Source organism: Myotis yumanensis, unplaced genomic scaffold (genome assembly GCF_028538775.1).
Source record: "Myotis yumanensis isolate MYYU_CA2020_CCGP unplaced genomic scaffold, mMyoYum1.0.hap1 SCAF_3, whole genome shotgun sequence".
Taxonomy (NCBI): domain Eukaryota; kingdom Metazoa; phylum Chordata; class Mammalia; order Chiroptera; family Vespertilionidae; genus Myotis; species Myotis yumanensis.
The window spans coordinates 120,532,239-120,557,457 of NW_027223754.1; the positions used below are offsets into that span (position 1 = coordinate 120,532,239).

Below are 25,219 nucleotides of genomic sequence, written 5' to 3' on the forward strand. Positions count from 1 at the left end.
AGGCAAAAAGAAAAATGAGAATAGTTTAAGCAGCCTCTGGGACATCATCAAGCCTACTAACACTGGCATCATAGGGGTACCAAAAGGAGAAGAGAGAACAAGGAACTGAAAACCTATTTGAAGAAATAATGACTGAAAACTTCCCTAACCTGGCAAATGAAAGAAACATGCTATATATTTCACATACATGTGAAATCTGAAAAACAAAACAAACAAACAAAAAAATAAACTCATAGATATACAGAATATTGTTTTTTTATTTTTACTTTTATTGATTTCAGAGAAGGGAGAGGGAGAGATAGAAACATCAATGATGAGAGAGAATCACTGATCCGCTGCCTCCTGTACACCCCCTACTGTGGATGGAGCCTGCAATCTGGGCATATACTCTGACCAGGAATCGAACCATGACCTCCTGGTTCATAGGTTGAGGCTCAACCACTGAACCACACCTGCTGGGCTCTATAGAGAACATTTTCATGGTTGTATGATGAGGTAGGACTTAGGGGGATAAGTGAAAAAGGGAAAGGGATTAAGAAGTACAAATTGGTTTACAAAATATTCATTGGGGTATAAAGTATAGTGTAAGAAATATAGTCAATCTTATAATAACTCTGTAGGTACCAGGTGGGTACTAGATTTATAGACGTGATTACTTAGTAAGATATGTAAATATCTAATCACTATATTGTACACGTAAGACTAATATAATATTGTATGTCAACTATAATTGAAAAATAAAAAAATTATTTAAAAATAAATAAATAAATATAAAAACAGTCACCTCAAAAGGGTGAGGGAAAGGCTGCCAGGGAAGATGCATAAGGGCATTTAATGAGATACTGGAAATGTTCTCATATCTTAATAAAGTTCTGATTATGAGTAAATTACTTTGGCAAAACTCATCCAGCCCCAGCCAGTGTGCTCAATGGTTAGAGCATCTGCCTGCACACCCGAAGGGTCTTGGGTTCGATTCCAGGTCAAGGGTGTGTACCTGGGTTACCAGTTTGATTCCTGGCTCCAGTCAGGACACATGCAAGAAGCAAACAATTGATGTGTTTCACATCAATGTCTCCCTCTTTTTCTCTCCCTCACTCTTTCTCTTTCTCTTTTCCTCCCTCTTCCTTTCACTCTCTCTAAAAACCAATGGAAAAAAATATCCTTGGGTGAGGATTAAAAAAAATAATAATAACAACAAAATAAAACCTCGCCCAATGAATGATACAATGATAATTTATACTTTTCACTGTATATAAATTTTACCATAAGGAAAAACAAAACATACAGATATTGGAACTTTAATGAAATGGGTACTGAAATGTTTACAGGTAAAGCATACTAATGTCTGTAACTTATTTTGTGATGAATAAAATTAAAATAGATTGGTAGGGGAATGATTAGATGAATATATGTTAAAGCAAATGCTATAAAAATTAATTTAAGAAACTGGACAGTGATTATGTGTGCATTCATTGCATAATTCTTTCTACTTTTCTGTGCAATTGGAAAATTGTATAATAACATGTTGGGGAAAGTTGACACTGGCTTATATCTCTTTCACATCTAAAAAATAATAAAGCATATAAAATATAGATTATTGCAAACCTTTATCTTATAACAGTAGGAAATCAGCCTCTGTGATCAATCTCCAGCATAGTCAACTTTTTATGAAAATGGTTACTGAATATCCCCAGGGCAAATGGAATATAGGGAGGTGGGAAGAGGATATAAGAACAAAGAACTATGGACATGAGCCAGCATCATGGGTGGAAACCCCTGAAGCACCATGACAGGGGTAGGTGGAGGCAACTAGAAAAAGCCTCAGCCCAATTTTTTTTTAAATGGCCCAATGGGGGACTATAAGATCTAGGCGACGTATGAGGAAACAGGTGAACCCATAGTCTTCAGCAAATAAGGAACTGGAAAAGGGACTGAATAAATAGGCTTTGATAGCTACCCCATGTGTGCCTGTACAACTGGAGGGACACCTGCTCTCGAGAACATATTAAAAGTCTCGTTTTTGCCATACTTCTGTCTCCGAGTCCATTATTTGAATTCGGACGAGCGAGCATTTTTCACATAACTCTAAAATTGATAGAATCAACTGGAATTTTCCATGTAAACAATTTCATAATCTGCAAACATGGGTAGTTTTACTTATTTTTTTCTAATTTCATGCCTTTTACTAATTTCCCACTGTTTTTATGCTTCATTGCAATGCATGGGTCCTCTAGAACAACACTGAATGTAAAGAGGCATCCTTGCTTGTTCCAAATCTCTGCGGTAAAAGATTAAATGACAGTTAGATATGACTTTAGCTATAGGTTTTTCCATTGATGCTCTTGTGATGAAAAGTTTATAGATCTCTCTTAGCAACTTTCAAATACAATACAGTATTATTATTAACTACTAGAGGTCCAGTGCATGGATTCATGCACCGGTGGGGTCCCTCAGCCTGGCCTGTGCCCTCTCGCAATCCAGGACCCCTCAGGGGATGTAGTAGTGCGCAAAGTGGCAGGCGGCGGCCGGGGAGGAGCCCAAGCCCAGGCCGGGCGCCGCTCCCATTCATCCCGGCACCGCTGCAGCTTGGTAGCATTGCTGTGGACGCAGAAGAGGTTCACACCGCTGCAGCTGCTCACCAGCTGTGAGCCCAGCATTTGGCTCACATCTGTCAGCTGAGTGGCACTCCCACTGTGAGAGCGCACTGACTACCAGGGGGCAGCTTCTGCACTGAGTGTCTGCCCCCTGGTGGTCAGTGCACGTCATAGCAACTGGTCAAACGGTTGACCGGTTGCTTAGGGCTTTATATATATACTAGAGGCCCGGTGCACGACATTCGTGCACTAGGGGGTGTGAGGGTACCTCAGCCCGACCTGCACCCTCTTCAATCTGGGAGCCCTCTCCAATCCGGGAGTTTGTCTGTCTTTGCAATCATATGAGTGAATTGTCTGAGACCCCAACTCAGTTTGGCTTGTTGCTCACAGAATAATAGAGGCATTTTTTTTTCTTTGCTTCATTGGTGGAGATTTCCTGGAAGTTTAGGATATCTTCCCTTTAATTTTTCCTAGACACTCTGATTTTACTTATGTCTCTCAACCTTTGCTTTCCCTCCCATCCCCCACCACAACAGTAACTTGCTCCAGGCTCACTTTGCTCTAGTGTCTAGGACAGTGATGGCGAACCTATGACATGCATGTCAGAGGTGACATGTGAACTCATTTTTTTGGTTGATTTTTCTTTGTTAAATGGCATTTAAATATATAAAATAAATATCAAAAATATAAATCTTTGTTTTACTATGGTTGCAAATATCAAAAAATTTCTATATGTGATATGGCACCAGAGTTAAGTTAGGGTTTTTCAAAATGCTGACACACCGAGCTCAAAAGGTTCGCCATCACTGGTCTAGGAGAACCGTCTGCCATCAGAACTACGATTCCCGGCATTCCTGCTGCTCCCCGCACTCTGGGCTTCCGCTTCAGGTCCTGCGGCTGCCACCAGAACTACTATTCCCAGAATTCCTGGTGCTCCCTGTGCTCTTGGTTTTCCCTTCCTGTTCTGTCTCCGACCCATGGCCTCCCACTCTGCCAAGTCCTCCAAGCCGCCAGCCCTCCCTCTCTGCTCTCTGCTTGGCGCCTGTATATGCAAATTAACTCGCCATCTTTGTCGGTTAATTTGCATGCTCACGTCTAATTGGCTGGTGAGCGTAGTGGAGGGATGGTCAATTTACATGTTTCTCTTTTATTATATAGGATAGACTAGAGACCCGGTGCATGAAATTCGGGGCGGGGGGCCCTCAGCTCGGCCTGCACCCTCTTGCAGTCTGGGACCCCTTGGGGGATGTCCGCCTCCTGGCTTAGGCCCGATACCCTGGTAGTCAAATATCCCTCTTGCAGTCCGGGGCTCTCGCAGTCCGGGACCCCTCACTCCTTACTGCCCACCTGCAGCGGAGGCGGAAGAGGCTCCCACCACTAACACTGTGCTCGCCAGCTCGATCTCAGCTTCTGGCTGAACAGGGATCCCCCTGTGGGAGTGCACTGGCCACCAGGGGGCAGCTCCTGCGTTGAGCATCTGGCCCCTGGTGGTCAGTGCACATCACAGCAACAAATAGTTCTGCCATTTGGTCGAGTTGCATATTAGGGTTTTATTATATAGGACTAGAGGCCCAATGCACGAAATTCGTGCATGGGAGTGTGTGTGTGTGTGTGTGTGTGTGTGTGTGTGGAGGGGGGGGGGGCGGGGGGAGGGGTAGTCAGCCTGGCCTGTGTCCTCTCCCAATTCGGGACAGATGTGAGCCAGATGCCAGTTGGGGGCAGCTCCTGTGTTGCGCGTCTTCCCCAATGGTCAGCGCACATCATAGCAACTGGTCGTTCTGCCAGTCGGTCGATTTGCATATTAGGGTTTTATTATACAGAATAGTCACCAAGCTATATATGAATTCCCCAGGACTTATTTAATTATTATTTTTTAATATTTTTATTGATTTCAGAGAGGAAGAAAAAGGGAGAGATAGAAACATCAATGATGAGAGAGAATCATTGATTGGTTGCCTCCTGCATGTCCCCCACAGGGAATCGACACACCCACAACCCAGGCATGTGCCCTGACCAGGAATCAAATCGTGACCTCCTGGTTCATAGGTTGACACTCAACCACTGAGCCAAGCCAGCCAGGCAAGATTTATTTATTTTATAACTGGAAGTTTGTATTTTTTTACCAGTGTCACTCATCTCCAACCCCTACCCCATGCTCCCCACAACCCAGCAACCAACAATCTGTTCTCTGTAAGTATGATTTTGTTGTTGGTGGTTTGGACTTTCTTGTTTGTTTGGCTTGGCTGTTTTCTAGATTCCACACACAAGTGAGATCATACTATATTTGTCTTTCTCTGTTTCACTTAGCATAATGCCAACAAGATCCATCCATGTTGCTGAAAAAAAATGGCAAGATTTACTTATTTTTATGGATGAATAGTATTTATCCATTCACTGGACACTTAGGTTGCTTTCATGTGTTGGCAACTAAAAATAATGCTACAATGAAGATGGGGATAACATATGTCTTTTCAAGTTATTGCTTTCATTTCATTTGGATAAATACTAGAAGTAGAATTGCTGGATCATATGGTGGTTGTAAATTTTTGAGGAACCTCCATACTGTATTCCATAGTGGCTACACCAACATACATTCCCAAAAACAGTGCACAAAGGTTCTTTTTTCTTCACATTGTCGCCAAAACTTGTTATTTCTTGTCTTTTTTATAATAGCCATTCTAACAGGTGTGAGGTGGTATTTCATTGTGGTTTTGATTTGTGTTTCCCTAATAACTAGTGGCATGGAACATCACTTCATGTACTACTTGTTGGCCATTTGTATATCTTCTTTGGAGAAATGTCTACTTAAGTCCTTTGCCCATTTTTGAATCGTTTGTTTTTATGTTATTAATTTTAGAGAGTTCTCTATATATTCTAGATATTAATCCCTTTTGAGTTACATGATTTGCAAATACTTTCTCCCATTCTGTGATTTGCTTTTTACTCTGTTGATAACACATTTTGATAAACAAAAAGTTTATAATTTTCAGGAATTTCACTTTTAAACACACTGGATTTTAAAACAATTGATCTGGCATACATTTCAGGCAATGCTAATAATGAAAGTCACCTCCACTTTTGGTAGATAATATTAAGTTTATTTTTACTGATGAGGATTGTGACCCCAAGGTTACACAGCTAATTTCATGAGAGAGGGTAAGTGAACTCTTAAGCTTATGCTATTGCTATTGCTTGACTGGTTACTCTATCTCTAATCTGTTATGTATTTACTACCATTAGTCCTTGGCACATAGTAGGTGCTCAATTGTTTTCTGAATTATTCAAAGCACTGTATCTCTGCTAGGTCATAATACATTCCGTGGTTTCCTATCATCCTTAAATTAAATCAGATGCTAATCTTTTGCCCTACATTCAAAACTTTCTACATTTTATCTTTAACGTATCTACTGGAGCCTTTTTTTGTCATTATTACTCTTTATAAACTTTCTGTTTTTAACCAAAAGAGTTAGCCTATAGTTAACCTTTTATTCTCTTTTTATACAATTCCCAAAGCACCTTTCTTAAAAATATATACATTTTATTGATTTTAGAGAGGAAGGGAGAGGGGGAGAGAGATAGAAACATCAATGATGAGAGAGAATCATTGACTGGCTGCTTCCTGCACACCCCTACTGGGGACTGGGGATCGAGCCCGCAACCCAGGCATATGCCCTTGGCCGGAATTGAACCTGGGACCCCTCAGTCTGCAGGCCAATGCTCTATCCATTTAGCCAAACCAGCTAGGGCAGCTTTTTTTTTTTTTTTTTTACAGAAGAGCTATCTATCCTTTAAATCAGTGGTTCTCAACCTTCCTAATGCCGTGACCCTTTAATACTGTTGTGGTGACCCCCAATTTCATTGTTACGAATTGAACATAATTAAAGCATAGTGATTAATCACAAAAACAGTATGTAATTATATATGTGTTTTCTGATGGTCTTAGGCGACCCCCAAAGGAGTCTCGACCCACAGGTTGAGAACGGATGCTTTAAAGCCTAATTTTAATCCTATTAGTTTGACAAAGACATTCAAGATTACCCTAGCCAGTAGGAAGTGATATTGTGTTCTCAATAGCTATTATAATAAAAATTACAGTAACTATTATTCAGCCATTAAAAAAGAATGAAATCTTGCCATTTGCAACAATATGAATGAACCCTGACAACATTACACTAAGTGAAATAAGTGAGACAGAGAAAAAACAAACAACAAAAAACCAAGATCATAGATATAAAGAACAAATTGGTGATTGCCAGAGGCACAGGTGGTAGTGGGCAAAAAGCAGTAAAGGTATGAACTTCCAGTAATAAAATAAATAAGTCATGGGGATATAATATACAATATAGTTAATCATGCTATACTGATTATTTGAAAGTTGCTAAGAGTGATATTAAAAGTCCTCATTGTGCCGAAACCGGTTTGGCTCAGTGGATAGAACACCGGACTGCGGACTGAAAGGTCCCGGTTCGATTCCGGTCAAGGGCATGTACCTGGGTTGCGGGCACATCCCCAGTGGGAGATGTGCAGGAGGCGGCTGCTCGATGTTTCTCTCTCATCGATGTTTCTAACTCGCTATCTCTCTCCCTTCCTCTCTGTAAAAAATCAATAAAATATATTTTAAAAAAAAAAAAGTCTTCATCGGAAGCAAAAAATTGTCTTATGTATGGTGACAGATGTTAACTGGATACTGTGGTGATCATTTTGCAATATATACAAATTGTGAATCATTGTATTTTACACCTGAAACTAATTTAATGTTGTATCTCAACTATGCCTCATTAAAAAAATATCAAAAATCATTTAAAATTTTATTATTATTATTATTTTTATATAAAATTAGGAACATTATTAAAACCACTACAACCAAATAAGAAATATGACAATCAGGCATCATCGGTGCAGAAAAGACATAATAATTAATTGATAGATAAATGATGATCTTCCTGATACATTTTTGAGTCCTTAATTACAGTTTGCTCATGCCCAATCACACTGAAGAAAAGCCTAATAGTTGAAAACTTCCAGCCTCATAACCATAGCTCCTAATCAGCTTTTAAGTGCTGAAATAGTTCATATAAACTGATAACCAACTTATGGTTAAATGTGGGATAAAAAATTATGGTACTTATCCCACAGAATTGGAAGACTAAATGCTAAGAACAATGGCTGCCAAATATTTGAGTAGGAAATTTTATTATTTTTATTTTTTAATCCTCACCCAAGGATATGTTTTACTGCTAAGAGAGAAAGAGAGTCAGTTGTCTTCCAAAAGTGCCCCAACCGGGGACCTAACCTGCAACCTGTTGATGTCTGGAATGATGGTCCAACCAACTGAGACACCTGGCCAGGGGAAGTGTAGGATATTTTAGTTCAACAAAAAGATAATATCAATAAAGAGGCAGAAATTATAAAAAGAAACCAAACAAATTCTGGAGCTAAAACACAATAACTGAAATGAAAAATTCACTGAATTCAACAGCAGATTTCAGCAGGCAGAAGATAGAAGCTGCAAATCACAGTAAGTCAACTGAAATTATCCAGTTTGATGAGCAGAAAAAAAAAAGAATAAAGAAAAAAATCCACAGAGCTTAAGAGATAAGAGACCTCTGAGGTACCAAGTGGATCAACATATACAAAACGGGAGTCCCAATAGGAGAGAAAAGGAAGAGAATGAATATTTTATAAAATAATGGCCAAGAACTTTCCAAATTTGATAAAAGACATGAATTTACACACCCAGCCAGCTCAATAAAATCCAAGAGATCCACATGAGACATATTGCATTCAAATTGCTGAAAGCCAAAGATACAGAGAGAATCTTGAAATCACCAAGAGAAGCAACTCCTCATGACCAAATTATACTGTGTAGGAAGAGGAATGGGAGTAACAACTTAATGGGTACCAGGTGCTCTTTTGATGGTGATGAAATGTTCAGGAACTTATTAGATGTGGTGGCCACAAAACAATGCAAATGTACTAAATGCCACTGAATTGTACACTTTAAAAAGGTTGATTTTATGTTAGTAATTTCACTTCAATTTTAAAAAACCTAACTTTATTTGCATCACTTAAACAAAATTTTCTAATCCATATATTCCCATCTTATTTTCCAGGCATGGGTATTTATTTCGATTTAAGTATTTATATATGTGGAACAAAGATAGAAACTCAAAGGATCCAAAATACACGTATTTTGGAACTACATCCCATCCCTTTCACTCCATTTGCCTTTCCAAAAACTACCAATGTTCTTCATTGTTCTGTATTCTTACAGTATGAATATAGATTTGCTTTAAATCTATTTGTTTTGGACTATACACACATTCTCAATCTGAGCCATCCTGTTCTCAAATATTGTCTTTGCTCATATTTTTTATTTTTTTCCATTATAGAGTAAAATTAAATCTAATTCTCACTCTATTTCTCATCTTTTCTCGTATCTTCCACCTTTTTATGATTTCTTAATATTTACTTTTCTTTTAGCAAACTTCAAGAATTTTTTTCTATGTGATATATATATGTATGTATATGTGTGTATACATATAGATGTATGTATATACATCTATATAAATAAAGCCTAAGTGACTGTTCAACCGGTACTGACCACCAGGGGGCTGACGCTCAACGCTGGAGTGGAAACATGGAACAGACTGATGAATCTCAGCGGGAAGGGGAGGGGGGGAAGGGGGGGGGAAGAAATTAACCAAAGATTTTAAATGCATACTAGAGGTGGGTCCCTCCGCCTGGCCTGCAGAGATTGGGCCAAATCTATGCACTGGGCATCCAACATCCCCCAAGGGGTCCTGGATTGTGAGAGGGCACAGGCCAGGCTGAGGGACTCCACCAGTGCACAAATCCATGCACCGGGCCTCTAGTATATATATGAAATATTATTGAAAGTATTACATATGTCCCCTTTTTTCCCTATTGACACCTTCTAGCCCGTCCCCATCCTCCACCCCCCACCCCCCACCCCAGGCCTTTACCACGTTATTACTGTGTCCATGGGTTATGCATATATGCATACAAGTTCTTTGGTTCATCTCTTCCCACCCACCCATCCACTCCGGCCTTCCTGCTGAGAAAAAATATAGAACACTTCACAAATTTGCGTGTCATCCTTGCACAGAGGTCGTGCTAATCTTCTCTGTATCGTTTCAATTTTAGTATATGTGCTGCCAAAGCAAGCACCTTCATATTTATTCTTGTCTATTCAATCTAGTCTGCTGTTGAACCTAACCATTAAAATTTTAATGATTTATTCTTATTTCTAGTTCTTTGGATTTTTTCTAATTGTATCTGAACTTTTTTTGACAAAGTTGTATTTCTTCATTATGGTTTCTATTCTTTCTTTTATTATTTTATATGCTTGTATATACTTTATATATTTACATATATCTTTACTGAAATTTTTAAATAATTACACATTTATTTTATAATCACTTTCAGAGTTGTCTACAGTATCTTTAATTCCTGTGGTGCTATTTTGTGCAGATATACACAAAACTACTATCACACAATTCTCCTTAATTCACTCAACTACTTAACAAGTTACAGGCATAGTGCTAGGGATCACAGTGTAGTAGAAACAGACATATGTATACCAAGAAGCCTGGATGACTAGGATAAGTTGTATCTGATCATCTTTACTGGCTAGTAATTTAATTATGAAGTCACCTTCACTAGAGACTGTTTTGTCCATATGATCAATGAAGTATGAAAATGTTCTGGGAGTTGTCATTGGACTTTGAAACAATTATGAAGTTTATTCCTAATCTTGGGATTCCTGCACCAAGTGGATAGTACAAATTTATATTATATATTATGTAGGTTGAGATTTCTGTTTTTCATAGGAACTTTCCTCCCATCCAAAGTCCTGGGCAGATGGGCAAAATTCCTTATAATTTTCACTCATTGGGATGCAGAGTTCTCTCTTAAATAGGTAATTCAGTCTTCTGACATAAACTAAGTTCCAGTTTTCCTTTCTACTGAGTTCTAGGGCTTAGTCCTAGCATGGACATTAAAATTCTAGTATCCAATCCTCAAATCCCATAAATGGTATGAAATTCCCATAGAATGCCAGTGCATCAGCTCCTGTTTTGGCCTTGAGTTACTTCTCGTTCGCTTTTTATCTCCTCTTTTTTTTTTTTTTTTTTTTTTTAATCTGAAGCTTGGATGCTTAGGGAAAGAGCTTTAATGACATTCTACACTTTAGTTTGTTGGTACAGGGGAGGCCATCCAACAGGGACTTAGCCCACTATGTTACCCAAAGCCCCTTATTACAGTTTTTAAAACAAGTGAACTGTTGTAGGGTGTACCTGATAAGTCTATTGACAATCCACTAAGTATACAAAACAGTGAAAAGAGTCTCAAGATGCAGATATACACAAAACTACTATCACACAATTCTCCTTAATTCACTCAACTACTTAACAAGTTACAGGCATAGTGCTAGGGATCACAGTGTAGTAGAAACAGACATATGTATACCAAGAAGCCTGGATGACTAGGATAAGGGTGTTGCCATAAATATTACAGAGGTTGAGTAGAAAATAGAATTTGCAGTGGGGGGAAATTTTGTTGGCTTTTCAACATGTTAGTCTTAAGCATCCAAGAGCACACTCAAATGACTACATCCAGGAGATACAAGACTTATGCTTCTAAGATCTTGGATTAATGAGCTCAGTAGTATTAACTAAAGAAAGTAATAAATAATCAATATACACTAGAGAGATAATTTTTTAAAATCCAATTCCTTCACAATAAAAAATTTACACCACATAATTTATACTAATTTCCTCTCTGAGTACAAATAGATACTGAGTACAAAAAAGAGACCTGAGATTCCAGAGGCATACTCCAACTCTTACCTTAAAACTCTTTATAATAGGCAACAGGGAATTTCTGCATTTGACCTACCTGTATTCCTGAAAGAAATAATAGGACTAGCTGTTTTGGCTTTTCAATTTCTGATGCTATGGGAAATGAAATTATGTAGTGATAATGTTCAAAATACAGTGTGCATTTGATACAATAGTTGCATAGGTGCAACAAAAACTGCCTAATACTGCTTGATAAAATAATGGGTAAAGCTTCTCAGTAAATTTCAACTTCATTTTAACCACTAGAGGGCTCCCTTATCATCATTTGATTTCTGATCCCTTAGCCACTTAAATTTTAGAAACACCAAGTACAATGACTTAAAATAACTGGGTTTATTCTGCAATAACATCTCTTAAAAAAAAAAAAATAGTTTTATTGATTTTAGAGAAGAAGGGAGAAGGAAGAAGGAGAGACAGAAGCATCAATGATGAGAGAGAATCACCGATTGGCTGCCTCCTACATACCCCACACTGGGGACTGAGCCCGCAACCCAGTGTGTGCCATGACCTCTTTAGGTCAACGCTCAACCACCGAGCCATGCTGGCTGGGCAATAACATCTCATTTTAAAACTTACTAATAAATAATTATTAAATCACTTTATACACCAGAGGACTCTGTGGGCAGAAAAATGTGCTAATGTACTAACAGTTGAAGGGACAGTTCCCTCCTAAGGCAACAAAAGTAGGACTGATAAGGCCTAAAATAAGAAAACTCAAGTTTTCTCATAGTTCTTGGTCAGCTTTTATATTGATGGACTTACGTTTTAAGTGTTCCAGATGTCATAAGTTCTGTCACCAAAACAATGCACTTCTTTCCTTTTACTGTGGATTCCCAGGAATCATAGAATCGAACAATATTGGGATGCTGAAGACCCTTTAACATTTCAGCCTCTTCTTTAAATCTCTGTCTCTCAGACTTTGTTAACTTTCGATCCTACAATCAAAAACGAAAACAGAATGTAGTTTAAAATAATAAAACACCAAATTACAGTTAAATTTAGATGGTAAACATGTACTAAGTTATAATGATCAACAGTGTTAAAATAGGAACGCTATAACAAGTTTACTAATAACTAATAATTTCATCAGTCTATCATATGAGTGTGGAAACAGGCTAAAGTATGTTTAAGAAAACTTTGGATTATAAAGTCATACTTAAGATTATTTTAGTATCAGTATTATTAAATATGCCTCAGATACAGTCTCATTTTGTATGTGAGTTAACTTACTACTTCTAAAATAAGTCATCTATTGCTAGAAATGTGCAATTTAACAACAGGAAACAAGTATGGACTTTAGAGGTAGAAAGGTCTAAATATAAATCCTAGTTCTGTCTTTGCTTTGGTTAGAATTCCCTTTATGAATATATACCTTCAACTCACAGGACTGTTCTAAGAATTAAATAATTTACTAGGTATGCTTTTATCACATATTTAAAGCATCTGGCACTTCACAGGTTAATTCCTATCTGAGATAAACTGGGGAAAAGCACTTAATTTGTTGTTTTCCCTTAACAAGGTCCTATATACACAAACTCTGAATTGTCCTGCAAATTTAAATTGAAACTATCTTTCTTACATTAATATTCTGTCAAAACAAGTAATACATATTTTAACAAAATATTCTAGGTATACAATAAAGTAATGTGTCCATCATACAGTTAAATAATTAAACATCACAAACGTAATTTAAAGCCCTCTGTGCAATTAGGTTGCCCTTCCCATCACAATTCCTTACCCTTGAATAACCACTACCCTGAATTTGAACATACCATTCCTATATGGGTTTTTAGACTTTATTTTTTAAAAATATAGTTTTATTGATTTCAGAGAGGAAGGGAGAGGGAGAGAGAGAAACATCAATAATGAGAGAGAATCATTGATTGGCTGCCTCCCGCATGCCCTTTACTGGGGACTGAGCCCGAAACCCAGGTATATGCCCTTGACTGGAATTGAACCCATGACCCTTCAGTCCGTAGGCTGATGCTCTATCCACTGAGCCAAACTGGCTAGGGCTGGGTTTTTACACTTTATATGAAATGTTAAAATTTCATAAAATGATGGTATACAGTATGTATTTTTTGGAAGTTTGCTTCTTTTTCACTCAATATTGAGATAATCTTTGATGGCATATAAGGAGATATGACAAGATATCTACCTTATTATTATAACTTGTCTCCATTCATTATCACTGCTTTACAGTTATCCTTTGTCTGAATATACAGGATGGGGCAAAAGTAAGTTTACAGTTGTTAATATGAAAATACAAAAATTAATAAATAATAATACAAGAATAAACTGTTTTGTGTACTCACAACTGTAAACCTACTTTTGCCACATCCTGTATTACAATTTATAAAATCTCCTATTAATGAATCTTTAAGTTTTTCCCCATTTTTTGTTACTACTATCTATATATATATAAAGAGCCAGGGGCCATCACATCCGAAACAACCAAACGGACGATCGAACAGGCTGAGTGGGATGAAAAGGCCGGCAGGGGGGTTAGTTAGGGACGACCAAACGACTGAACAGCAGACTGTGTGGGGCGACCAGGCTGGCAGGGGTGCAGTGAGGGGCGACCAAATGACCGAACAGCAGGCTGTGTGGGGTGACCAGGCCAGCAGGGGGGTTAGTGAGGGAGGACCAAATGACTGAGCAGCAGGCTGTGTGGGGCGACTAGGCCGGCGGGAGGGGGGAGCAGTTGGGGGCGACCAGGTCAGCAAGGGGGGTCAGTGAGGGGCGACCAGGCTGGCAGAGCGGGGCAGTAAGGGGTGACCATGCTGGCGGGGGGGGGGGGGGGGGGCCCAGTTAGGGGTAGGGCAGTTGGGGCTGACCAGGTTGGGGGGGGGGGCAGTCAGGGGCAATCAGGTCAGCAGGCTGAGGCGGTTAGGGGTGATAAGGCTGGCAGGGGGGCCAGTTAGGGGCAATTAGGCAGGCAGGCGAGCAGTTAAGGAGCCAGCGGTCCTGGATTTTGAGAGGGTGCAGGCTGGGCTGAGGGGACCCCCCCCCCCCACCGTGCACAAATTTCATACACCAAGCCTCTAATACTGTAATAATAGTGTTGTAATGTTAATCTTGGACATACATTTACGGGTTTTAATAGGACACGTGTTCTTTTTTATTTTTTAATTGATTTTAGAGAGAGAGGAAGGGAAAGAGAAAGAGGGAGAGAAACATTGATTTATTGTTCCACTTATTTATACATTCACTGGTTGACTCTTTTATATGCTCTGATCAGGGATTGGATCTGCAATCTTAGCATATCAGGATGAAACTCTAACCAACTGAACTACCTGGCCAAGACAGAACACTCAATTCTTAAACTTAGGGTCCACAAAACCCGTTAAGGAAGATTTGTGAATATGTGTGAAAACAAACAAATATTTTTCATTTACCATGAATTGAAATTTAATATCTCCTTGAATTATTAATGTGTACACCTAATAGCATAATAGTAACTGTGATTTTTGTCACCAACAGACCTAGATTATTTTCATATCACCTAACAGTAGATGCAGATTATCTCAAAATAGCATTTACACAAATCATTATTTTTAAGTTATGATAGCTATTAGACTTTCAGTAGGTTTTATTATGCACTAATAATGTATATCACAAATTTAAAATTTTGATAACTATTCAATATTAGTTTCCATTATAATCCAATGTATCTATACTAATAAAAGGGTAATATGCTAATTAGACCAGGAGACCTCCCGGAAGACCTTATGGACGTCCTTCTGGGCAAAGCCATGGTGGCGGGGCTGAGGCAGAGATGGTTAAGGGTGATCAGGCCAAGAGGGGAGGGCAGTTGGGGGTGATCAGGCCAACAGGGGGGTGGCCAGTTGGGGGCAAGCAGGCCTGCAGGAGGGAGCATTTAGTTTTTAATCACAATGCATTTCCATTCCTTGAAGCTCTATTTGGGTCTTTATCAAATCAATCATTCACTACTTCTTCCAACACCATCTTGATTTTTGTTGTTTTAGTTAGTTTCTAGTCCTTTTCCTGATAATATAACTTACTTTACAGACTCAATTCACTGCCACTTTTATCTGAGTTACTGGGGATCTAATTTTGCTATTGTTTTGGCTGCTGATATTCACTTCTGTTGGTATTTTTCTTTATGTGGTTATTTCAAATTGTGATGTGTGTTGGAATATCCTCAGTTGTGAGTGTATCCCACAATCTCTAGTCTGTTTTTCATTTCATTTCATTTTCCTCTTCAAAGAACAACTTTATTGGATCTCAATTCCAATAACTGCTTGGCCTTGAGATTTCATCTATCCTCAGATAGACAGTAAAACTATGCCCCTTAGTTAACAGACTGGCAACTGTCCGAGAAAAGTCCTAGTGTCAATTCACACTTTTCTTGCTCTGGTTTTACATTTCTTCTTAGTTTTCAGACCTTGGAGATTACCCTTACATTGTAACAAACTCAGCTATGCATTGAAGATAATAGGTTTTTGTTGTTCCGTTCATCAAAATTTTCAAAATATCTCATGTTTTACAATAAGAAGTTTTCAGCTTGTTTGCTTTTCCCTTTACTGACAATAGGGTTTCCCAATATGTTTTTTTAAAAAATCTTATTCACCATACAATCTTTTTTACAAAAAAAAAAATTTTTATTGATTTCAGAGAGGAAGGGAGAGGGAGAGAGAGAAACATCAATGATGAGAGAGAATCACTGATCGGCTGCCTCCTGCATGCCCCCTACTGGGGATCAGGCCCACAACCCGGGTATATGCCCTTGGCCAGAATCGAACCTGGGACCCTTCAGTCCGCAGGCCAACACTCTATCCACTGAGTCAAACCAGTCAGGGCTCACTACACATTCTTAAATGTTCCTCATTTAGGGGAAATTTATATAGAAAAAAGAAAAACCTAGATCTCTTGTTGGTTCTCTTATCTATTACTGACCCTTACAATAATTCTACCAAGAAGACTTATTTTAGCCCTAGCTGGTTTGGCTCAGTGGATGGAGCATCAGCTTGCAGATTGAAGGGTCCCGGGTTGGTTTCTGGTCATGGGCACATGCCTGGGTTGTGAGCCAATCCCCAGTAGGGAGTCTGCAGGAGGTAGGCGATCAATGATTCTCTCTCATCATCGATGTTTCTCTCTCCCTCTCCCTTCCTTTCTGAAATCAATAAAAATATATATTTTTTAAAAAGAAAACTTATTTTAAATCAAATGAAGTATATTCCACATATCGTTAAGTGATATTTAATTCTTATAACTTAATATACAGTCTACCTATCTGATTGTCTTGATAAGAATTCTTATATAGTCAGAAAAAATGGCGACCAGCAGGAAGGAGATAATCAGAATGAAGAGACGACACAACACCCAGAGGAAAGACAATGAGGAATCACCAAGAAAGGAAATTAATGAAGTTGAAGTGTGCAACATGACAGAAAAAGAATGCAGAATAATGGTTGTACAATTCATTCACCGGATGGATGAGAAAATCAACAACCTATGCAAGAATCAGGAAGAAATGAAAAGTGATATAGCTACAATCAAAAACACCATGGAAAGTTTCAACAGCAGACTAAAAGAAGCAGAGGACCGAATTAGTGAGTTAGAAGATAAGGCAGAGAAACAAGCTCAATCTGAACAGCAACTGGAGAAAAAAATTAAAAAACAGGAGGAGAGCCTAAGGGAGCTTCGGGACAACATGAAATGAAGTAACATAAGCATAATAGGGCTGCAAGAAGGACAAGAAGAGCAGCAAGGATTAGAAAATCTATTTGAAGAAATAATGACAGAAAACTTCCCAGATATGGGGAAGAAAAAAGTTACACAAGTACAGAGAGTCCCAGGCAAGATGAACCCCAAAAGACCGACACCAAGACACGTCATAATAACGATGGCAAATGTACAAGACAAAGAGAGAATCTTAAAGGCTGCAAGAGAGAAACAGAGAGTTACCTACAAAGGATCCCCCATCAGATTATCAAACGATTTCTCAACAGAAACACATCAGGCCAGAAAAGAATGGACAGAAATTTACAAAGTGATGCAAAGCAAAGGACTGAATCCAAGAATACTCTATCCAGCAAGGCTATCATTCAAAATTGAAGGGGAAATAAGAAGCTTCACAGACAAAAAAAGTCTAAGGGAGTTCATCACCACCAAGCCAGCAATGCAAGAAATGCTAAAGGGACTGGTGTAAAAAGAAGAAATAAAAAGCCCAGAAAGAAAACAGCCACAAGAAAATAGAAATGGCTACAAACAAGTACCTTTCAATAATAACTTTAAATGTAAATGGACTAAATGGTCCAATCAAAAGACATCGAGTGGCTGAATGGATAAAAAAACATGACCCATACATTTGCTGTCTACAAGAGACCCACCTCATTAGAAGGGACTCACACAGACTGAAAGTGAAGGGATGGAAAAATATCTTTCAGGCAAATGGAAATGAAAAAAAAGCTGGGGTAGCAATACTTATATCCAACAAAATAGACCTCAAAGTGAAGGCCATAACAAGAGATAAGGAAGGCCACTTCATAATACTAAAGGGATCAATACAACAAGAGGATATAACCCTGATAAACATATATGCACCCAATGCAGGAGCACCCACATACATAAGAAAACTCCTGGAAGATATCAGGGGAGAGATCGACAACAATACAATCATAGTAGGGGACTTTAATACACCACTGACATCACTGGATAAATCCGCTAGACAAAAACTCAGCAAAGAAACAGCAATCCTAAATGACTCACTAGATCAGATGGACTTAATTGACATCTTCAGAACACTGCACCCCAAAGTCACAAAATATATGTTCTTCTCAAGTGCTCATGGGACATCTTCAAAAATAGACCACATATTGGGTCACAAACAAAGTCTCCCCAAATTCAAGAAGATTGAAATCATACCAAGCATCTTCTCAGACCACAAGGGCATAATATTAGAAATAAACTACAATAAAAACAACCCAAAATACTCAAACACTTGGAAGCTGAATAGCATGTTATTAAATATTGATTGGGTTACCAATGAGATCAAAGAAGAAATTAAAAACATCCTGGAAACTAATGACAATGAAAACACAACAATCCAAAACCTTTGGGACACAATGAAAGCAGTCCTGAGAGGGAAGTTTATAGCTCTACAGGCCTATCTCAAAAAACAAGAAAAAATGGTAGTAAATCATCGAACTCTACAGCTCAAAGAATTAGAAAGAGAGCAACAAGAAAAGCCCAGAGTGAGCAGAAGGAAGGAGATAATAAAGATTAGAGCAGAAATAAATGACACAGAGACCAAAAAAACAATACAGAAAATCAATGAAACCAAGAGCTGGTTCTATGAAAGGATAAACAAGATTGACAAACCTCTAGCCAGGCTCACCAAGAAGCAGAGAGAGAGGACCCAAATAAACAAAATCAGAAATTATAGAGGCGAAATAAACAGACCCCACAGAAATACAAATGATTGTTAAAAAATACTATGAACAACTCTACTCCAACAAACTAGACAACCGGGAGGAAATAGACATATTTCTAGAAAAATACAACATTCCAAAACTTAATCAGGAAGAATCTAAAAATCTCAACAGGCCAATAACTATGGAAGAAATTGAAGCAGTCATCAAAAAGCTTCCAGCAAACAAAAGCCCAGGGCCAGACGGCTTCACAGGGGAGTTTTACCAAACATTCAAGGAAGAACTAAAACCTATCCTCCTCAGACTACTACAAAAAATCCAAGAGGAAGGAACACTTCCAAGCTCATTCTATGAAGCCAGCATCACCCTAATACCAAAACCAGGTAAAGACAACACAAGGAAAGAGAATTACAGGCCAATATCCCTCATGAGCATAGATGCCAAAATCCTCAACAAAATCTTAGCAAATCGGATCCAGCAGTACATCAGAAAGATCATACACCATGACCAAGTAGGATTTATCCCAGGGATGCAAGGATGGTACAATATCCGCAAATCAATAAACGTGATACATCACATAAACAAATTGAAGGAAAAAAAACCACATAGTCATATCAATTGATGCAGAAGAAGCATTTGACAAAATTCAACACCCATTTTTGATAAAAACTCTCAGCAAGGTGGGAATAGAAGGATCATACCTCAACATAATAAAAGCCATATATGACAAACCCACAGCCAACAACATACTCAATGGACATAAACTAACACCATTTCCCCTAAGAACAGGAACAAGACAGGGATGCCCACTCTCACCACTCCTGTTTGACATAGTACTGGAAGTATTAGCCATTGCAATTAGAGAAGAAGAAGAAATAAAAGGTATCCAAATTGGCAAAGAAGAAGTAAAACTGTCCTTATTTGCAGATGACATGATATTATACTTAAAAAACCCTAAAGACTCCATCAAAAAACTATTAGACTTAATAAAAGAATTCGGCAATGTAGCAGGATACAGAATTAACACCAAGAAATCTATGGCATTTCTATACACCAATAATGAACTTGCAGAAAGAGAGACTAAAAAAGCAATCCCATTTACCATCGCACCAAAAAAATTAAGCTACCTAGGAATAAACTTAACTAAAGAGGTAAAAGACCTCTACTCAGAAAACTACAGGACATTGAAAAAAGAGATAGAGGAAGACATAAACAGATGGAAGAACATACCATGTTCTTGGATTGGTAGAATCAACATCATTAAAATGTCCATACTGCCCAAAGCAATCTATAAATTCAACGCACTTCCCATTAAAATACCAATGGCATATTTCACAGACCTAGAATGAACTCTCCAAAAATTCATCTGGAATAAAAAACGATCCCGAATAGCTGCAGCGATCCTGAGAAAGAACAAAGTAGGTGGGATCTCAATACCAGATATCAAGCTGTATTACAAAGCCACTGTTCTCAAAACTGCCTGGTACTGGCACAAGAACAGACATATAGATCAATGGAATAGAATAGAGAGCCCAGAAATCAGCCCCAACCAATATGCTCAATTAATATTTGACAAAGGAGGCAAGAACATACAATGGAGTCAAGACAGTCTCTTCAATAAATGGTGTTGGGAAAATTGGACAGATACATGCAAGAAAATGAAACTAGACCACCAACTTACACCATACACAAAAATAAACTCAAAATGGATAAAGGACTTAAATATACGACGGGAAACCATAAAAATACTAGAAGAATCCAAAGGCAACAAAATCTCAGACATATGCCGAAGCAATTTCTTCACCGATACAGATCCTAGGGCATTGGTAACTAAAGAGAAAATAAACAAATGGGACTACATCAAAGTAAAAAGTTTCTGCACAGCAAAAGAAACCATCAACAAAACAACAAGAAAGCCCACTACATGGGAGAACATATTTGCCAACATTATATCTGATAAGGGCCTAATCTCCAACATTTATAGGGAACTCATACAACTTAACAAAAGGAAGATAAACAATCCAATCAAAAAATGGGCAAAGGACCTAAATAGACACCTTTTAAAAGAGGACATTCAGAAAGCCAAGAGACATATGAAAACATGCTCAAAGTCACTAATCATCCGAGAGATGCAAATCAAAACAACAATGAGGTACCATCTCACACCTGTCAGAATGGCTATCATCAACAAATCAACAAACGACAAGTGCTGAAGAGGATGTGGAGAAAAAGGAACACTCGTGCACTGCTGGTGGGAATGCCGACTGGTGCAGCCACTATGGAAGACAGTATGGAGTTTCCTCAAAAAACTAAAAATGGAACTCCCATTTGACCCAGTGATCCCACTTCTAGGAATATATCCCAAGAAACCAAAAACACCAATCAGAAAGGATATATGCACCCCTATGTTCATAGCAGCACAATTCACCATAGCTAAGATTTGGAAACAGCCTAAGTGCCCATCGGTAGATGAATGGATTAGAAAACTTTGGTACATCTACACGATGGAATACTATGCTGCTGTAAAAAAGAAGGAACTCTTACCATTTGCAACAGCATGGATGGAACTGGAGAGCATTATGCTAAGTGAAATAAGCCAGTCAATGAAGGAAAAATACCACATGATCTCACTCATTCATGGATAATAGAGACCATTATAAACTTTTGAACAATAATAGATACAGAGGCAGAGTTGCCTCAAACACACTGTCAAACTACAGCAGGAAGGCCGGGGAGGGTGGAGGGGGCAGTGGGGGTGGTAAGAGATCAACCAAAGGACTTGTATGCATGCATATAAGCATAACCAATGGACATAAGACACTGGGGGGTAGGGGAGGCCAGGAGATTGTCAAGGGCGGGGGAAAAAAAGGAGAAATATGTAATACTCTTTGTAATAATTTAAGCAATAAAAAAATATATTTAAGAAAAAAAGAATTCTTATATAGCATGCAACATTCACTGTAGTTTTAGCAATTTTTGTACACTTTCATAAATGTTTGCTTAAACTGTAAATAATATTTGGGTACTCTATGTCAAGCAAAAGGATATGATGAGCATCAGAGACAAAATTTCTGCTATCCTAGACCTTACAGTGTTAAAAGGCAGAGGCATTAATTTTATTAAGTATGATGAAGAGAAAAGCATTGGGTACTTTGAGAGCATATCATAAAACACTCAATTCTTTGTTCACAAGTATGTATTAACTACAGTTAGCCATGTAAGGAAAGAACCACTATCAGCAGGCTAATCCAAGGATTAAGTGAGATCCTGGGTATGAAAGTATCCATAGTTCTTGTCATATAATATTTGAAATGCTTAAGACCTTTTGCTAAAGGTAAACCTGGGAATATAGGATGCAGATTGGAAGAGTGAAGACTTAAAACATTAGTAACAGTGAGCTAGAAAATTTAAATTTAGCTTTTTAAATGTGTGTTTTCACTCATAGTTTAGAACTAACTGCTGGAAAAAATATCAGACCACGGTAGCTGAATCTTTGAATATATATTATACAGAATAAGGTGGAGTATGGTTCTTAATGGAGCAGCTTAAATAAATTATGTAAATACACATATCCACTGTTGTACAAACAGAAAGTTAACAAAATTTTAAGTCTGAATAATATTCTGTATAGGGCCTTTACACAATCCCTTCTATAGTTTAAAAGACCTACAAACCTTCAATTGTAAATGTTTTCTCTCAACTGCTATATGTAACCTTAGACAGAAACAGTCACTAGATGTGAACTAACACTGTAGCATAAACCATTTTATAGTTACTTAAATTTTAATTATAATTTAAAATATACTAAAAGATATCTACAATTCCAAATTTTTAACAATGTTCTAAAGTGAACAAGCCTTGTAAATTCTCTGATGAAAACTTACTCGAAGTAATTTATTTATGTCTTTCTCTATTACCACCATCCTATTTCAAGCCATCATCATCTCTTCTAGATTCCTGCAATAACCTACTAAGTCGTTTCCAAAAATCTAATCTTTCCCTGTACAGTATATTTTCCACTTTGTCCATATATAGCCAGAATATTTTATATCATTTTAATCAATTCTAAGGTATGCCAACTAATTCTTAGAAATACAACTTTTCCTATTTTTAACTTCTCTAAAATTAGAATGTCATACTATTAGAGGAATTTTAGATTCAATGAAATCATGTATACCATAACTGTTTAAAACTCTTTAATAAGTAGCTTTCTACAGCTTTTAGGATAAAGGTGAAAATCACGGTGACCTATGTGGTCCCACATTATATGGTTCTTGCCCACTCTTCTAGCCTAATCTCGTCGCTCTGATCTTTCCCATTCTCAAACATGCCACACTTCTTTCAACTCATGCCCTTTAAACATACTGTTCCTTCAATCTGGGATGCCCCTCTGTCCATCTTTAGTTGCCTAGTTAATGCCCAGTCATCATTCAAGGATCAATTCATTTCCTCAGGAACACCTTCCCTGAGTGCCCCTCAATGTAGGTTAAATCATCCCCCCTCCACACTAATATATGTTTTTATAAACAATGTATATACTTCTTTTATAGCATTTAATCCTATATAATAAGAGCCTAATATGATAAGTGTCCGGTCAACCAGTTGGCCATTCAACCAATCAGAGTAATATGCTAATGATATGCTAAGGCTGTTCAACCACTCACTATGACATGCACTGACCACCAGGGGGCAGATAGTTGACCACTTGACCAGTTGCTATGATGTGCACTGACCATCAGGGGGCAGACGCTCTGACCAGTAGGTTAGCTTGCTGCTGGGGTCCGACTGATCAGGACTGAGCGAGACAGGCTGGACACACCCTGGAGCCCTCCCGTATCCCTCCCCCGGCCCCGATGATGCACCAGTGGGGTCCCTTTGGTCTGGCCTGCACCCTCTTGCAATCTGGGACCCCTCGGGGGGATGTCGGAGAGCCAGTTTCGGGCCGATCCCACAGGCCAGGCTGAGGAACCCCACTGGTGCATGAATTCATGCACCGGGTCTCTAGTCACAAAAAATATTATATTGAGGCTTATTCTAAAAGCAGTGACAAATACTTTTCAGTGTTCCGTCTTTAGCATCTTAGTATAAGGACCTGTTCAATAACCATGTGTTGAATGAATCTATGAATGTGTTTTCCAAATAAAAAAGAGTTTGTGTATGTATTTAACAAGTAGTTAGCATTCCCCCAGGGACAAAAGAAATTAAAAGAAAGGTGAGAATTGAAATTGGGTCTCTGAATGTTGGTAAATCTAACACAAGGTAAACACAATGACCAATTTGCAGAAGTCAAAGCTGTTAACTACCATTGTAAAAAAGATGCCAACTACTTATGTATAGCAAAGTATAAAGAGGAAAAACAAACAGGGACTTCTTCCTCACTAAAAATCTACAACCATTTTTTCTTGAGAATACACTAAATGGCAATCTTAAAACTCTATCGAAGTGAGATTAACTTTAATTTTGCATAGAAGCCATCTCTACTGTAAATAGAAACTATTTTATATATCGTAGATTTTTATCCTCCTTGAAATTATTTATGATTTTAAGGGGTTTCAGAAACTTGCTTAAATCTTTATTAAAAATATTTTTAAAGGGAAAAAAATATAGTTAGATGAGTACAGATTATCAACTGAATGGGGAAAATAACACAAACAAATAATTTGGTACTTCTTTCAATAACTTGTCAACATCTCAGAGAAGTACATTATTTTAACATGCCAAAATTTTTAAGATAATAGTAAAACAGATGAAAATTAACATAAGCACCCAAACCATTTAGAACAACTGGGGTTTTAAAAAATTTGCCAAGTGTTTACCATTTACTAGCTGGTTGTTTTACTTCTGTTCTCATTAATTCTCAACAAAAACCTGTGAGAGTGGAAATATTACTTTCTTTTGACATAGGAACAGACAAAAAAAAATTAGTATCTCCCTCAAAGTTACATGAAAAGTAGAACCAAGGGTGAGGGCATGTGCTGGGGGGTGGGAGCGGCCAGGGAGAGGTCAATGGGGGAAAAAGGAGACTCATGTAATACTTTAAACAATAAAGAATTTAAATTAACAACAACAACAAAAAGCAGAACCAAGAATTAAATGAAGGTTTGATTTAAAGCTCATGTTCTATTCACTATACAAGAAGACAAATGTATGTTAAAAATTTGTAAAGCTTCTAAAAGAATTTTCTTCTCAAAAAAGCCATGTTGATATTTTGGTTATCAACTAGGGATCACTGAAAAGGACTAAGTACTTTGCTAAATTACTGAAGGTAAAATAAAAGGAATACACATTGTTTAAATATTATCAACTGTCAATCAAATTATCATGAAGACTATGATATCAAATGAGA

The 25,219-nt window shown here is 37.9% G+C and overlaps 1 protein-coding gene and 1 non-coding gene across 7 annotated transcripts in view; both read right to left on the minus strand.

Annotated features, from left to right (window-relative positions):
* Positions 1–25,219, minus strand: part of WNK1 (WNK lysine deficient protein kinase 1) — a 147,897-nt gene that overhangs the window by 84,505 nt on the left and 38,173 nt on the right. For all 6 annotated transcript variants that reach the window (XM_070409497.1, XM_070409496.1, XM_070409495.1 and 3 more), the window contains exon 2: positions 12,239–12,411. In XM_070409497.1, coding sequence (XP_070265598.1) covers positions 12,239–12,411 — 173 coding nt within the window. The remainder of the gene's footprint in view (positions 1–12,238; positions 12,412–25,219) is intronic.
* Positions 9,679–9,785, minus strand: LOC139007743 (U6 spliceosomal RNA). Its single transcript, XR_011470907.1, has one exon. It is a non-coding gene; the product is annotated as a U6 spliceosomal RNA (small nuclear RNA).